The sequence below is a fragment of the Lactuca saligna genome, chromosome 5 (assembly GCF_052625555.1).
Source record: "Lactuca saligna cultivar CGN05327 chromosome 5, ASM5262555v1, whole genome shotgun sequence".
In the NCBI taxonomy this organism is placed as follows: Eukaryota; Viridiplantae; Streptophyta; class Magnoliopsida; order Asterales; family Asteraceae; genus Lactuca; species Lactuca saligna.
The window spans coordinates 301,401,280-301,416,375 of record NC_136421.1 but is presented as its reverse complement, the minus strand read 5'-3'; the positions used below and the strand labels follow the sequence as shown (position 1 = coordinate 301,416,375).

At 30.8% G+C, this 15,096-nt stretch overlaps 1 protein-coding gene and 1 non-coding gene across 2 annotated transcripts; both read left to right on the top strand.

Annotated features, from left to right (window-relative positions):
- Nucleotides 1-6,957: 6,957 nt before the first annotated feature.
- On the top strand, nucleotides 6,958-8,199 carry LOC145048385 (cytochrome b-c1 complex subunit 8-like). The gene is made up of 2 exons (XM_078996851.1): nucleotides 6,958-7,276; nucleotides 7,916-8,199. The coding sequence occupies exons 1-2, from the start codon at nucleotides 7,107-7,109 to the stop codon at nucleotides 7,962-7,964; spliced, it is 219 nt and encodes a 72-aa protein (XP_078852977.1). The 5' UTR covers nucleotides 6,958-7,106; the 3' UTR covers nucleotides 7,965-8,199.
- A 2,343-nt stretch (nucleotides 8,200-10,542) lies between these two features.
- LOC144998951 (U6 spliceosomal RNA) lies at nucleotides 10,543-10,645 on the top strand. Its single transcript, XR_013660484.1, has one exon. It is a non-coding gene; the product is annotated as a U6 spliceosomal RNA (small nuclear RNA).
- The last annotated feature ends 4,451 nt before the right edge of the window (nucleotides 10,646-15,096 follow it).

Sequence of the window (15,096 nt, the reverse complement as noted above, 5' to 3'; positions counted from 1 at the left end):
CCTCTCAGGTCTGTAGTCGATCCGGTATGCCCAGGGTATGTTGACCTTCAGCACAAAGCAGGTCCGCCTCAACCCAACCCCAATCAAACAACCATGTGTACATAAATATCATATGCTAGCATGTATATAACAGTCAAACTAATATAACAGATCACTAATCATAGCAACATCCTATAACTAAGATACCAACCTAATCGGTCACTAACATAACATTATCCTATAAACCATGATACCGACCTAACTGGTCACTAACATATAGGGGTGTAAGTGAGCCGAGCTACTCGTGAGCTACTCGGAATCGACTCGTTAAAAGTTCGACTCAAACTCGATTTAAACGAGCCTGAGCTTTATTCGGGGCTCATTTATTAAACGAGCTCGAGCCCGAGCTTTTAAACCGAGCTCGACTAGGGCTCGCGAGCTTAAACGAGCCTATATAAATTATAATATAAATATATTTTTCACTCCTTATATTATATATTTATATTATTAATAATATGTTTCCTTAATTTCTTTAATCTTTATATGAATTGAAAGCAAACCAACCGTCTTTGCCGACATTCCCCTTACTCCACACACGCATACGACATATACCCTACAACTACGAGCCTAAGACGGTCGAACATGCCATTACCCATTTACCATCTAGGGCGACGATAATTAATCCATGATTTCCAATTAACGATCGATTGTAAGTACGTAACAATTGATTTCCGAATCCAGTGGATGTATCAATTGACTGATTGAGTATACGACGGTCTGAGGTCGACGTTTCCCTCCCGAATCCATCTCGTTCTCAACAGACAACACTCAACAGCCAAGAGGTATTAATAATATTTCATTCCATCACAGTTTATATTGAATCGATTGGTATCAGTAATGTGATTGAATGGATCGATTGTAAGCACTAAGCAAATAACCTGTTTGTCAATTTTTGTAATTAAAATCGGCACTCCTCAAATCAAAAGGTACCTGTTTGTAATCATATTAATTCACTTGTTTGGAAATTGCAACGTGATTGCATGTTGGATGTTTTCAATTCACATTTTTGACCCTAATGTTTGACCAAATGCTAGAAAATGACACACATATTTTTCAAATCACATTGAGTTATTTACTTTTGCATAAATATTATGTGTACTTGTTGGTGTTCATGGTGTTCCACTGAGTTGTTTATTGTTGCATAAATATTATTTCAAATTGATGTATCTATGATTTGTATTGTTTTCTTATGAATATTCAATGGATGATGGAGGGTCTACAACAAACCTATTAAGTCCAAACAAAGGAATGGGGGTTGAAACAGGTGTTGGGATTGATAATTCGTCATCACAATTAGTACATGGTATGGATCACACAACCACTCCAAATGAAGAAACAACTAGTCAAATCCCTAATGAAAATGAAAGTGTGAGAGAAAAAAATAACGAAACCGATGAAGATGAAGTACAATTAACGAGAAAACAGAAAAAAAGATCAAAAGTATGGGACGACTTTGTTGTAGTTACACTCCGGGATGGTAAGAAAAAAGTCGAATGCAAACATTGTAAGTCAAGGTTGGCTATTACTGGTTCAGGTTCTACATCATCATATAAAAGACACCTAAACAGCTGCATCCCCCATAAACAATCGCTAAAAAACCAACAAATACTAAATTTTCAGCCTAGTGGGTGTGATGTGGATTTTGTGCCACCATTGATCGGACCGGATACAAAATAAGATGAAAACAAGATGAGGGAGGCCATAGCTAATTGGATACTAAGTACTGAGCAACCGTTTGCTACTAAGATGAGGGAGGCCATAGCTAATGGGAGGCATTTGGAGAGTTCATAAAGACTGCAGATTTGGAGAGACCAGAAAAGTCAGAGCTTGATATGTATTTAGAAGAAGGTGTTTATAGGGAGAAAGGACAAACAGGAATGGAATCATTTAATGCTTTAGAGTGGTGGAATGTGCACAAGTTAAAGTACCGTGTTTTATCATTGATGGCTAGAGATGTACTTGCAATCCCAATTTCTACGATTGCATCTGAAGCAACTTTTAGTGTCGGCGGTAGAGTTATTGATCCATATCGAGCTTCATTGGGGTCCGACACGGTACAAATGTTGATTTGCGGAGGAGATTGGATTAGGCAAGTTCATGGAGTTAAGAAAATATTAAAGGTATATTTGAAAAAAATCAAAACCACATTATAATTGTTATTTTAATAGTTTAAATTATTAATTGTCAACCTTTTTATTTTGTAGAAGGAGGAGTTTCCTATTGAGGTTTTACTACCTGAGGTGAACACAACGTAATTGAAGGTAATTAGATGTGTTAAACAACAAATTCTTAATCTGAAAAATATTTCAAAAAATGATTCCTTTGTACATTTTGCAAGTTTTGTGTATCTGAGGAGTGAAGTTGCATAAAGGAAGATTTTTCTATTTCTAGTCGTTCAATAATTAGGAGTTTAACTACTATTTTTGTAATTTGAGCTTTTACTCTTTATGTTCTTTTATTTGGTTATATTTTAGACATTAAATCAATGCAAATGGAGAATCTATGAATGTCTGTTTTGAAGTTAGAATTTGGATTATTCCCTTAAATATATGATAATAAATTAAACGAGTCCCAAAACCATAAACGAGCTCGAGTCGAGCCTAAGCTCATTTAGGCTCGCATGACAAACTAAACGAGCCGAGCCGAGCTCGAGCTTCTTATTTTTCCTACGAGCCGAGCACGAGCTTTGAAATTGGGCTCGAAACGAGCCGAGCTCGAGCTCGAGCCAACATACAATCAAACAAGCTCGAGCCGAGCTTGGGTATGTTCGGGCTCGGCTCGGCTCATTTACACCCCTACGAGTAACATAACACTATCCTACATACCAGGATACCGACCTAACCAGGTCACTAAGCATATCACCATCCTAACTACCAGGATGTAAATCAATAAGCATATCATGCAATAAACCCGGATACAAATCCGAAAAGGGCCGACATTGGTGCCTTCGACCCTATTAATATAGTGAGGACAACCTACCTCACAAGTAGCTCGGAATAATAATGTCAAACTCCTCCAAATACAGCTCCAACTCTAACACCTACATCCACCAATGATCCACTCCCATAAATTCCCAAATTACTAAAATACCCCTAGAAGTCAAACTGGTCAACCCATGGTTAAAGTCAAAGTCAACAATCCATGTTGACCCAACTCGTCGAGTGCAGTTCACTGACTCGTTGAGTCCTTCCGGAACTCGAGAAATCATGAAAACCCTAGTTGACTCACCGAGTTTAAAGACAACTCATCGAGTCCATGCGTGTCCAAATGTCGGGAAAACCCTAACCGACTCGTCGAGTCGTCTCACTAACTCGCTGAGTCCATGCAGAAAACCAACAACGGCCAATCTTCATCGGACTCATCGAGTTGACCATGCAACTCGTTGAGTCCCTTCAGTCCATTTCTCATTCAGATGTTTTTAAGTTAGCGCAAAGCTCCAGATTGTAGATCTAGCTTCCTAAGGCACATATTCCACGTAAAGTTGCAAACTTTATGTGAATGAAAGGTCTTAAAGGCTTAAAACACCAAAACCAAGTCTACAATGAGGTTCAGGGGATGGTGAGAGGTCAATAAAAGGTAAAGTTGATAGCTTTATTAATTTGGGACCTATAGGAGTCCAGATCCAAAGTTACAATTTCATATCACGACCAATACCCGAAATAACTCCATAATAACCTAGAAATAGCCCTAAACCTAGCATGAAGAGATCTAGTTTAGAGAAAAGTCAAGGTAACGACTTGTTACCTTCAAAATGATGCCAAGATGAAGTAGAGTCAGATCCACAAGCTTTTCTTTACTCCAAGTTCCTTAGACTTCAAGCCTTCTTCGCCAAACCACTTTCCAAGTTTCTTAACACAAAGATGGAGTAAAATTGCGATTAGGGTTTTCTGAGCTCAATGGGGACGGTAAGGGATGCTGGTGGAGGCTAATGACCCTTTAAATAGGGTGCATAACCCTAGAAATTAGAGTTTCATTTTCCAACTCCTACTCGTCGAGACAGGGTCATCCGACTCGTCGAGTAGGTCCAATAATCCAAGCGGGCTAACCCGCCTCTACACGACGAGTTGGGCAACCAACTCGTCGAGTAGGTCCATAAACATGTATATAAGGATTTAAAACTTATACCTGGGAGTCGGGGTGTTACAGTATAAATCATATGTTATTAAATACATATAATTACATATTATATATATATATATATATATATATATATATATATATATATATATATATATATATATATATATATATATATAATCACATATTATATCTCATATATAAATGTAGCATATGATTTACAAGGACAAAGTTAACAAAAATAAATATTTTCCACATATGAATGTTATTTTATAGTTTTAATTAAAAAAAATTGTGTGGTCCAAATTTATTATCAAAATTTCTCGAAATAAGAAAGGGAAAACTGCAATAAAGTCCCTACATATTGGCTTCATAATCGATTTAGCCCTTATATATTTTTTTATTCAATTAAGTCCCAAATACCGGTAATCGTATTCAATTTAACCCTTTGACCCGGTTAACATGTCATCCAACTTTCAAAAATTACAATTTCAGCCCAGATTTCAAAATTTATTACAAATTTGGTCCAAAATTTACACTTTTTGCTCATATTTTAAATTTTTTTACAAATTTAGTCCAAAATTTACCCTTTTTGCCCAAATTTTAGGATTTTTATTATGAATTCATCCTAACTTTAGTTTTCTTTACTACTTTTTTTCTCAAAAGTTTGTTTCTAATATGTTTTTTCTTTAAAACTCATATTTATACAAAAAAAAACATATTTTCACATAAAAATCTTATTTTTTCTATATAAAAACTTTTTTGTATATGAAATATCTAATTATAAAAATAGGTTTGGATTATTTGTGTGATTTCTCTTAAAAAAATCAATTAAGAAATTAAAAGTAACCCTAAATTATACTATTAAATTATAGTTTGTCAAAAACTAGTTACACTCATTTTAATATTATTTATTTGTTCTTTAATCAAATTTATAGGAAAAGTTTAAATAATAGAAGATGCTACATATTGAAAACTTCATATTTTTTGTTTCTCGCTTAATACATATTCATACATATAGTTCATCATCACTTTTGATTTCTTTATTTAAACTTCTTTTTAAAATCGGATTCATATGTCAATTTTGTTTGTTGTAATAACAAAAAAAAAAACTATCTAGAATGGAGCAATTGTCATTTGTCGATAAGGAGGTTTTTGGCAGAAAATGGCATTTAACAAATGTAAAAAATTATTACAAACGTTGATAGTTACAACTCCTACTGAAATCAATATGGATTGTCATATATGATATCAGAACAACTTTACATACCTTTTATCACATATATGTGATCGAATGTATGATTTAATTTACGAAGATGTAACAGATTGAAAAATACATATAAACAACTATATTAAAATCTCATAGAAAAAAGAATACACACTAAATAGAACACATATTAAAATATCTATATTAATATTATAATTTAGGTTACTTTTAATTTAGGGTAACTAGTGTAACTAGTTTTTAACAAACTATAATTTAATAGTATAATTTAGGGTTACTTTTAATTTCTTAATTGATTTTTTAAGAGAAATCACACAAATAATCCAAACTTATTTTTATAATTAAATATTTCATATACAGAAAAGTTTTAAAAAAAATTTATATAGAAAAAATAAGATTTTTATGTGAAAACATGTTTTTTTTGTATAAATATGAGTTTTAAAGAAAAAACATATTAGAAAAAAACTTTTGAGAAAAAAAGTTGTAAAAAAGACTAAAGTTAGGATGAATTCATAATAAAATTCTAAAATTTGGGTAAAAAGTGTAAATTTTGGACCAAATTTATAAAAAATTTAAAATCTGGGCAAAAAATGTAAAATTTGGACCAAATTTGTAATAAATTTTGAAATCTGGGCTGAAATGTAATTTTTGAAAATTAGATGATCTGTTGACCGGGTCAAAGGGTTAAATTGAATACGATTACCGGTATTTGATTGAAGTCTCTCTCTCTCTCTCTCCTCTCTCTCTCTCTCTCTCTCTCTCTCTCTTTATATATATATATATATATATATATATATATATATATATATATATATATATATATATATATATATATATATATATATATATATATATATATATATATATATATATATATATATATATATATATATATATATATATATATAAAATAAACTTACAAAAAATTGATTTTATTAACTATATCTTCGGTTACAGAGGCATAGGGTATTGAAGAGTTTAGCATGTATGCGGCTCTTCGATTAAGTAAACAAGCTCCAACAAATAATGAAATAACGATACATCAACTTCAAATAGCAAACTAAAGTGGGGTGTCAAAACTTTTACTCAAGAATCCATTTTTTAAATTGTTTATTTAATAAACAACTTCTTATTTACGTATTTTTAACAATCTTATATTTTCATATACCGAGAATTTAGTGATTGTTGTAAATTTTGTAAATTTTTTATATTGTATGTCTTATTAAGAATAAAATTTTATTGCTAAACGAGTATCCATCGGGTTTTCCAAATCCAACCAGGATTTTTTCACTTAAAACCATCGAACATTTAGTGGGGTTGGGACGGAGATGGATATGAGGATCGGAGGTTCGGTTTGAGGACAGATATTGCATTCTCAACTAGTATTCGTCATCATAATAGTGAGAACCGAATCAAAAGTTTCTAATATATGATATCAAACATTTTAATCTACCTAATGATACTAGACTCTTATAATATACAATAAAAATTTATCATACAACCTCTAACTTGTAGATAAACAAGCTTCTAATTTACCAAACATGGCCTGCTTTAGAGGCCGTGAAGCCTAATGGATCATTGGCCCAACAATAAAAGCATGATTCGATTGAGATTCCTAATTTTCTTTGAAACGAAATCAATTTTGGGGTTTCTTTCGAAAGCAGATTTTGGTTTCGATCTCTCTTGCTCCTTGGCCATTTTCAATTTCAAACCCTGATTTTTGAAGATACTAGTTTTGATTTCATCAGATCGGAGCAATTGTAAGATGGGGAAGATTCCGGTGAAGATCAAGTCGGTTGTGTACGGCCTGTCACCGTTCCAGCAGAAGGTGATGCCTGGTCTTTGGAAGGACTTCACCGGTAAGGTTACTCACAAGGTCACCGATAACTGGCTCAACACCATCCTCCTCGTCGGCCCTGTCGTCGGCGTTTACACGTAAGTCTCAATAACAATACCAGCTTCTTCATTTCTAACCGATTTATATTCATATGTTAATGTATGTTTCTATACATTTGAATAACCTAAATCTCCAATTTATTTGCTTTAGCTTGAACGTTCTCTCCTGCTTCTGTACTTTCAGTTTATTGTAGTCTGGTGAATTTCTATGGATTTGTGATGAGTTTATTATACCATATAGCTATGTATTTGTATATGTGATGCATTTTGAATTGTACCCTTTTCCTTGGAATTGGCTAGAAATAGATTCAACTTAGCAATCTACATAATCTATACATGGTACTCATTTGCAATATGAGAAAAGGGTTAATGTCATAAATTTGTGCACAGGCAGTAGAAAATGCAACTTGCATATAAGTTAGCACGAAGTTTATATATTAAACAAATTAATTGTGTGTATTTGAATTCTAAAGAGAGAATTTTTGTATGATTTGATCAAAAATTGTCAAAAGATATACGCATCACAAGCAATGTAGATGCTTTTTTATATCGTTTAGTTAGTAAGTTTCTTGATGATAACATCAAGAAGGGATTAAAAGAAAAAAGAATCTCTTTTTTTTTTCTTAAGAATTTTCATGTCCTGGATATTGGTATTGACTATCCTATGTGGGCTTGCAGGTATGTTCAGAGTTACCAGGAAAGAGAGAAAATGCACCATAGGTACTAAACACATTCTACAATGGTGTCATCATTCTTGAAAACGAGAAAGAGAGAGAGATTAATGCCTCTTTCCATTAAATAAACGAACATAATTTCTATTGGGGATTAATAAGCTTTTTTTTTTTTTTTTAAATTGTGATGAATGGAGTCGTATTAAGCTCCTAAACAACATCTTTTGTTACTATTCAATTTGTTTTCTCTATTCCTAATTGTCATAATTGAAAAAGATTCCTTTTGCAACATGACCAAGTGTTTATGACTATATATATACAATCCTAGGGGCTGTTTGTTAAATTGCAATGAATGTTGAACTGAATGGTTCCAATCCCTTAATGGTTAAGAGAAGGTAATTTTGCTTAATTGTCCAGAAGCAGTTCCAAACTCCCTAAATGCTTACTGATTCAGATGCAACCTATGAACCGTTTCATTCAGAGGTTACCGAATGGAATTTTTCATCTTTTTGCTTCTCTTTATTCTGTTGCCCCTTGTGTGTTTGATAAAAAAACATAGAACTTACTAGATTAATTCATGTGTCCCCATTAAGTTGAATATAAACCACACTTTACAGGTAGGTTATGTTAAAGATTATTGTTCATAATCATAATAAAAATATTAATTATATAAAAAAATCAAGAAAAGCTTTGAAATGCCAGCCTGAATGTTTTGATACAGATTTGAAAAATGATATATTATGATGATGCGAACATATTATTTAACGAGTCTGTCTATTTTTGGCATTTCAATTGTTCTAAGATGATAAATGCTTATGAAAGAAAAATTCATGGAATTTTTGGGTGCATTATTTCCCTTCAAGATGAAAGAGGCACTTTAAAGGTTCATTGTCTATTTTTATTTTTGGCATCTCTATTGTTCTCTAAGATGATAAATGTTCATGAAAGAAAAATTCATGGAATTTTTGGGTGCATTATTTTCCTTCAAGATGAAAGAGGCACTTTAAAAGTTCATTGTCTATTTTTATTTTTGGCATCTCTATTGTTCTCTAAGATGATAAATGTTCATGAAAGAAAAATTCATGGAATTTTTTGGGTGCATTATTTTCCTTCAAGATGAAAGAGGCACTTTAAAAGATCATTTTCCATGTTAAAAAAATGTGAGTTAAGGGTCGTTTAATAGATGTTCTGATAGGGTCCTAAACTAGGACTCGGTCCACATTTTTCAATCATAGTTTTTGATTTGCTTCAAAACATCTTGACTCGGTCGTAACTTCTGATCTTGTCTACCACTTCTCTTCTAATTCGGTTTGGAAAAAAAAAATCAGACTTACTCTTCAATTGTGGACTCGATCCTTAGTCCAAGTGTTTGGTATACATTTTTGTTTCTGACTCTATCTAAATTTCGTGCCTCTAACTCAGTTAATTTCTAACCCAATCTGTTTTAATCATGTTAGTGCCTATCAAACAGCCATTAAACTCTATTTAGAGGTGTTTGAGATTTGTTTACTTAAACTTCTTGTTAGCATATTCGGTATCATTACTATTAGTAAGATAATTTGAATATTTTGATTACTTAAAATCAATTGTGGTTATTCTGGTAATGGTAATAAACATTTATGAATTTATGAGTTAGCTGTTTTATCTTTAACTTATTTATGATTGATATTGCTACATAAAGACTTTTGTAATTCATTTACTATTTAAATGTCATGTATTTGTATCAAAAAGGAGAAAAATTATTAGTACAATATTTATGTTCACGATTCTTATTTCTTTGGGAGACTAGCCATCTCAAATTGGTTCTATCTTGAAGATTGACCATCTCGAATTGGTCTCTATCACACCTCATAGTCTGATAGTCTTATGCATTATGTTTTTAAGAGTCTAAATAATAGCATATGACTAATCCAAAAAATATATCGTGAGCACAACATTTTTGAACTCTGTAATATTATGTTTTACTACAATCTAACAAAATAAAATAAAATATATAAAAACCGCAACATATTCCAAAAAAGTCGAATGCGCCCATCTTAGATTAAAATAATTGAACTTCGTTTGACTGGGTTTGTTATATTAAAACTTATTTTCTAAAGCATGTTTATAATGGAATGAAAACAATAGTGATTCATTTTAATTGTTGATATAATTGCATAACGAAAAAAAAAAAGAAAAAAAACCGATGCCCTACGAAATTCTTAATTGACTTTATTCTCATTATAATAATTAAAGTTTTCTTGTATTTGAACGTTTTAAGTGTATATCAACAAATGGGTAGATCACTTCAATAGGTGTTGTTTACGTGTATATTATGTTATATATGTGCTCTTAATTTTTAGAAAAATAAATTAATTGAAATTTTTATCAAAGATAATTATGGATGAATATTTATAATAGAGTACAAAACACAATCCACCATTTTTTTTAATTTATTATATTTTTATATATTTAAGCAAAGTCATTCATTCCGTAATTAAATAATTTGTAGGTACAAAGGAGACATTTTACTTGATTGATGAAATACAAAACTATGAACAGTGAAACTAGATGGCTTTGGACTCTGTTCGTCCCACATCGACCAGGAGAAGAACTTGATTATCGTTTATATGGTGAAGCTCTGCAAGCATTATTGTCCCTTTGGGGATATTTGATAAAAATGGAACGATATAGAGAAGATTAGCATGGCCACTGTGCAAGGATGACACGTACAAATTGAGAAATTGTCCAAAACTTTTTTTCTTCCTCTTCATCGAAACCCTAATTCTTATTTTCTTCCTCTTCGCCGAAACCCTAATTCCAACTGGAACGCCTGGGAAATTTCTTACAAAAACGACTGAAGTTCTTTTTATCCCTTCTTCTTCACTGAAACCCAAATTCCCCTTTTTTTTCTTAATGTGATTTCAGCGACCGTTAACAGTGGGAACATCCGTCAATGATTTTTTTTTAATTCGTTATATTCTTATCATACCCCCTTATGTTGTATTAGCACTTTTAGAATGAAACACTAGTGGAGAGGCCTTTGGTCGATTTTGAATGTGTGTACACTTTTTTTGGTTCATCCTCATGTGCACCAGGTATCATTTTATGAAGCTATGTCTGTATGTGTTCGTTTATGCGCTGATGTTTGCTTCACTTTTGAAACTTCAGTTTCTTAGTGTCATCTAGGTAGGCAGCATCAGACGCATCTTTGCTTAATTGATATAGGAAGGATACTACCATGCATTTTAGGTATTAAATTTGTTGATTTGTGTTGTCATGCGACCATTTGCCCAATTCCCACTTGTTGTTTGATAGAATTTATGTATGAAATGTCCTTCTTTGGCACGATTTGATTGTGTGTATGATTGTAGTGATTGTTATAATGTTGTGGTTTTGTTGTATACAAAATAATTGATAATGGGGCATCATCTGCAAGTTCATGTTGGTTTTACATTTCTATTCGTTTTCAAATGTAGACATTGATGGGAGATATTAAAATGAAATTATTTTTGTACACATGGATGTGTTCATGTAAACATTTAAATGACAAAAAACGAGTTATAGATAAAATGTTGCATATTTATGTAATGAAGATCATCAATCATGAGTTTTGGACCTTGAAACATTAGAATTGATATTGTAGTACCATGGCCTTTAGGGTTTGATAAGGAATATAGAGGAAAGTAGAGGTGGCAAACTGGAAGAGTTGTGTAACGAGTTCAAATGGAGCAAGTACTTCCAATCAAACAAGTCAGTCACATTGATTTTTTAGCATGTTATCTAAATAATTAATGTGTTATACCCGATTGCATAATTATAATATTAAAATATCAATAAACTTCTTCAATTAAATGATTTATGATGTATTTTTTTTTTTTTGAAAGAGTGATTTATGATGTAAATATTTGAATACACTTTGAGTGATGTTTGACTAGTTCGATCCATTTGACCAATTTCATTCTTAGTTAAGTTCTTAAGTTTTAACCATCTTACTCATTGAATATGCAATATAACCCACATTTAGATTTTTTTGTAATATGTTGGAATTGCTACCTTGGAAAATGTTTGTAAGCTCTTCTTGTGGCTTATGTGAAAAGTATATGGTATAATTATCAACTTCTTTTTCAATAGATGGGTAGAAATATTTTCATATTTCGAACAAAGTGCTTGTACAAGTCTTTTTGTGACTTATGTAACACACCTAAGTTTGCTCTTTACTTATGTTGGGTATCTCAAATATACTAACACGTGATATAGATATAGATATAGATATAGATATATATATATATATATATATATATATATATATATATATATATATATATATATATATATATACTACCTTATAAAAGAAATCTTACTATTTCTATAAATAGAATCAATATAATAATAATAATTTTTTAAGACGTTCAAGTTTTTAAGCTTAAAGTACAACCAACTATTAATATAATAATATTATAATATATATCTTACAAATGATAATGCTAGGGATACAATTATTAAAAACACATTTAAATTAATATTTCCTTATTTTTAGGGATTGAATTAGTATTTTCATCAATTTTGACCCAACTTATACTACTAAAATATCTCTTCTCTGGTATCTGGTGCATTCAAAATCTGAAACACTTCTTTTCGACAAATCGTTTGAAATTTAAAAGCTCATTCAAATTGGAGTTCCCTAATTTTTTGCATAAAATATAGTTGACTGAAGACTAATTCAAATATTGATCTCCTTTTCCTCCATGGAATCCACCACCACAATATTTTTTGATTTTGGCATTGCACTTTTTATTTTTGTGAAACCGATCGATAATGGTGCAAGTGTTCTTATAAATATAACATGTCTCCGAATGGAACTAATTGCTTGAAAGAAATTATTCACCGCCGCCGCTTTGCGCGGGCAAACAGCTAGTATATATATATATATATATATATATATATATATATATATATATATATATATATATATATATATATATATATATATATATATATATATATATATATATATATATATATATATATATATATAACTTCTTTGGGGTTTCCCTATAAACTAATTTATCTGATCTATTAAAAAATCTTTTTATGGATTAAAAAGGAAATGGGATTTAGCAGGAAATGGTACGTGGCCAATATGGGGCTCTTTTTGGCATTCTTAGTTTCCTTTTACTAAAAATATTGGTTGTCATGTATGCCATTTCCATCATCCATAGTAAGTATAAATTTTTATGTGTTAAGTGCTATTTTCTGTTTTGATTGGTGGCGATCTTCTTATATGAAAATATAACTACGTAATTAGTTAATCATATTAACGAATATATGATTAAGAAATATTAGAAACAATGGATCATTAATTTTGCTTGTCTAATTTGTTTTAATTAGTAAATTATCAGTAAATATTTGTATGTATTTTGGTGTTGATTCAATTTTGTCTCGGATTATGTTTTAGAGGCAAGTTTTTCTTTCTGAAGGTTGTATCTAAGGTTTAGATCATCATCAAACGGATATATATCAAAGGAGTTTTTGGAAACATCATGTATACATAGTTAGGCAGTCTTTGGTATGCATTAACCAAAGAGGGAAAAGAATAGTATGTTACTACGGAATGAAAAAAAATCATATTTGTTTACCACACAGAAAGACCCAGATTTGCATTCCATGGGGAAGGAGAGTTTTTTTCTTAATCATATTTGTTTACCACACAGAAAGACCCAAATTTGCATTCCATGGGGAAGGAGAGTTTTTTTCTTCAATTTCATCCGATTGGTCGTTCAATCTCGTCGTAGCCATCACAAAACGCAACGACCACGACCCATGACGACACACCGGGACGGTAACGATCGTTGTCTGTGGCCATGTATACCACTGACATTGCGTTGTTTGTATATTGTATGGTCTAAGATGATGCTTGGCTAAGCTTATTTAAAAGGGTTTATATTTTTTAACTTATAGTTTATTAGCTTATAGTGGTGTTAAAACAGAGTTTTTTAAAAAGCTTTTGGATTAGTTTATCTGGTATAAAAAATGTTATAAGTTGATAAGTCCGTTTTAGTGTTTGGCAAAATGACAAAAAAAAATGATAAGTTAAAGGTTAGTAACTTATCAAAAATGATTTGTCTCCGTCAGGGAGAGTTTGAAGTGTTGATTTAGGAGGGGTTAAGATCAAATTTTAGGACTAATATGTAAAAATTTTAATAGTTAATGGCTAGTTATGAAAAAATAGGGGAGGGTGCACAACCCCTCCTGGCCCTATACAAGCTCCGTTCCTGATCTTTATTATAAATTATATTTAAAAAACAGTCTATCTAAATACTAATTTTAACTTATATCGGTGTGAAACCAACAATAAGTTTAAAAAATCATTTTTTAAGCTTAGTCAAATACCTTCTAATTATGCACAACTTTTAAAAACACTTTGTGATGGTCCTTACGGTTTCATTTATTGAATGAGTAGTCTGGTTTATTTTTTTCATAATTGATTTGAAATTTCGATTTTACTTTTTATTAGATTTTTTTATTAATTTATTAGTTTTTTTAGTTTATAAAGAGTATATTACAAGATTCGTCATTGGTTTAAGTGTCAAATTGTGTGTTTCATTTTTATTTTCAAAAGTTAATTAAGATCGAGATTTATTTCCAAAGTTGATCCATGCTTAGCTCATATCATATATAAATGACTATATTGGCCTTTTGTAATTCCTTTTTCATTTATTTTCCATATGTTTATAACTTATCTTATATATTTTTTATTTATAATTTTAGAAAATAAAATGACTTATATCATTGTCATCTTTATATTCTCTATCCTCTATCAACCTTTGGGTACCACCTCTTTCAAACCTCATCTTGATCACAAGAGTATGTGATTTTATCGAATTCAATGACCTCAAGAGAGTAGAGAACAAACCAAATAGGTGGTGAATGTTCAAAGGAAAATGAAGGGTTTCTTTTATTTATATATATATATATATATATATATATATATATATATATATATATATATATATATATATATATATATATATATATATATATATATATATATATATATATATATATATATATAACGTAAAGTAAAGAACAAACCAAATAGGTGGTGAAGGTTCACAGGAAAAGAGAGGGTTACTTTTATATTTTTTTTAATTGAAAAAGAAATAAAATAGTAAATTACATGATTTGTCGTCATTCAAGTATCAAATT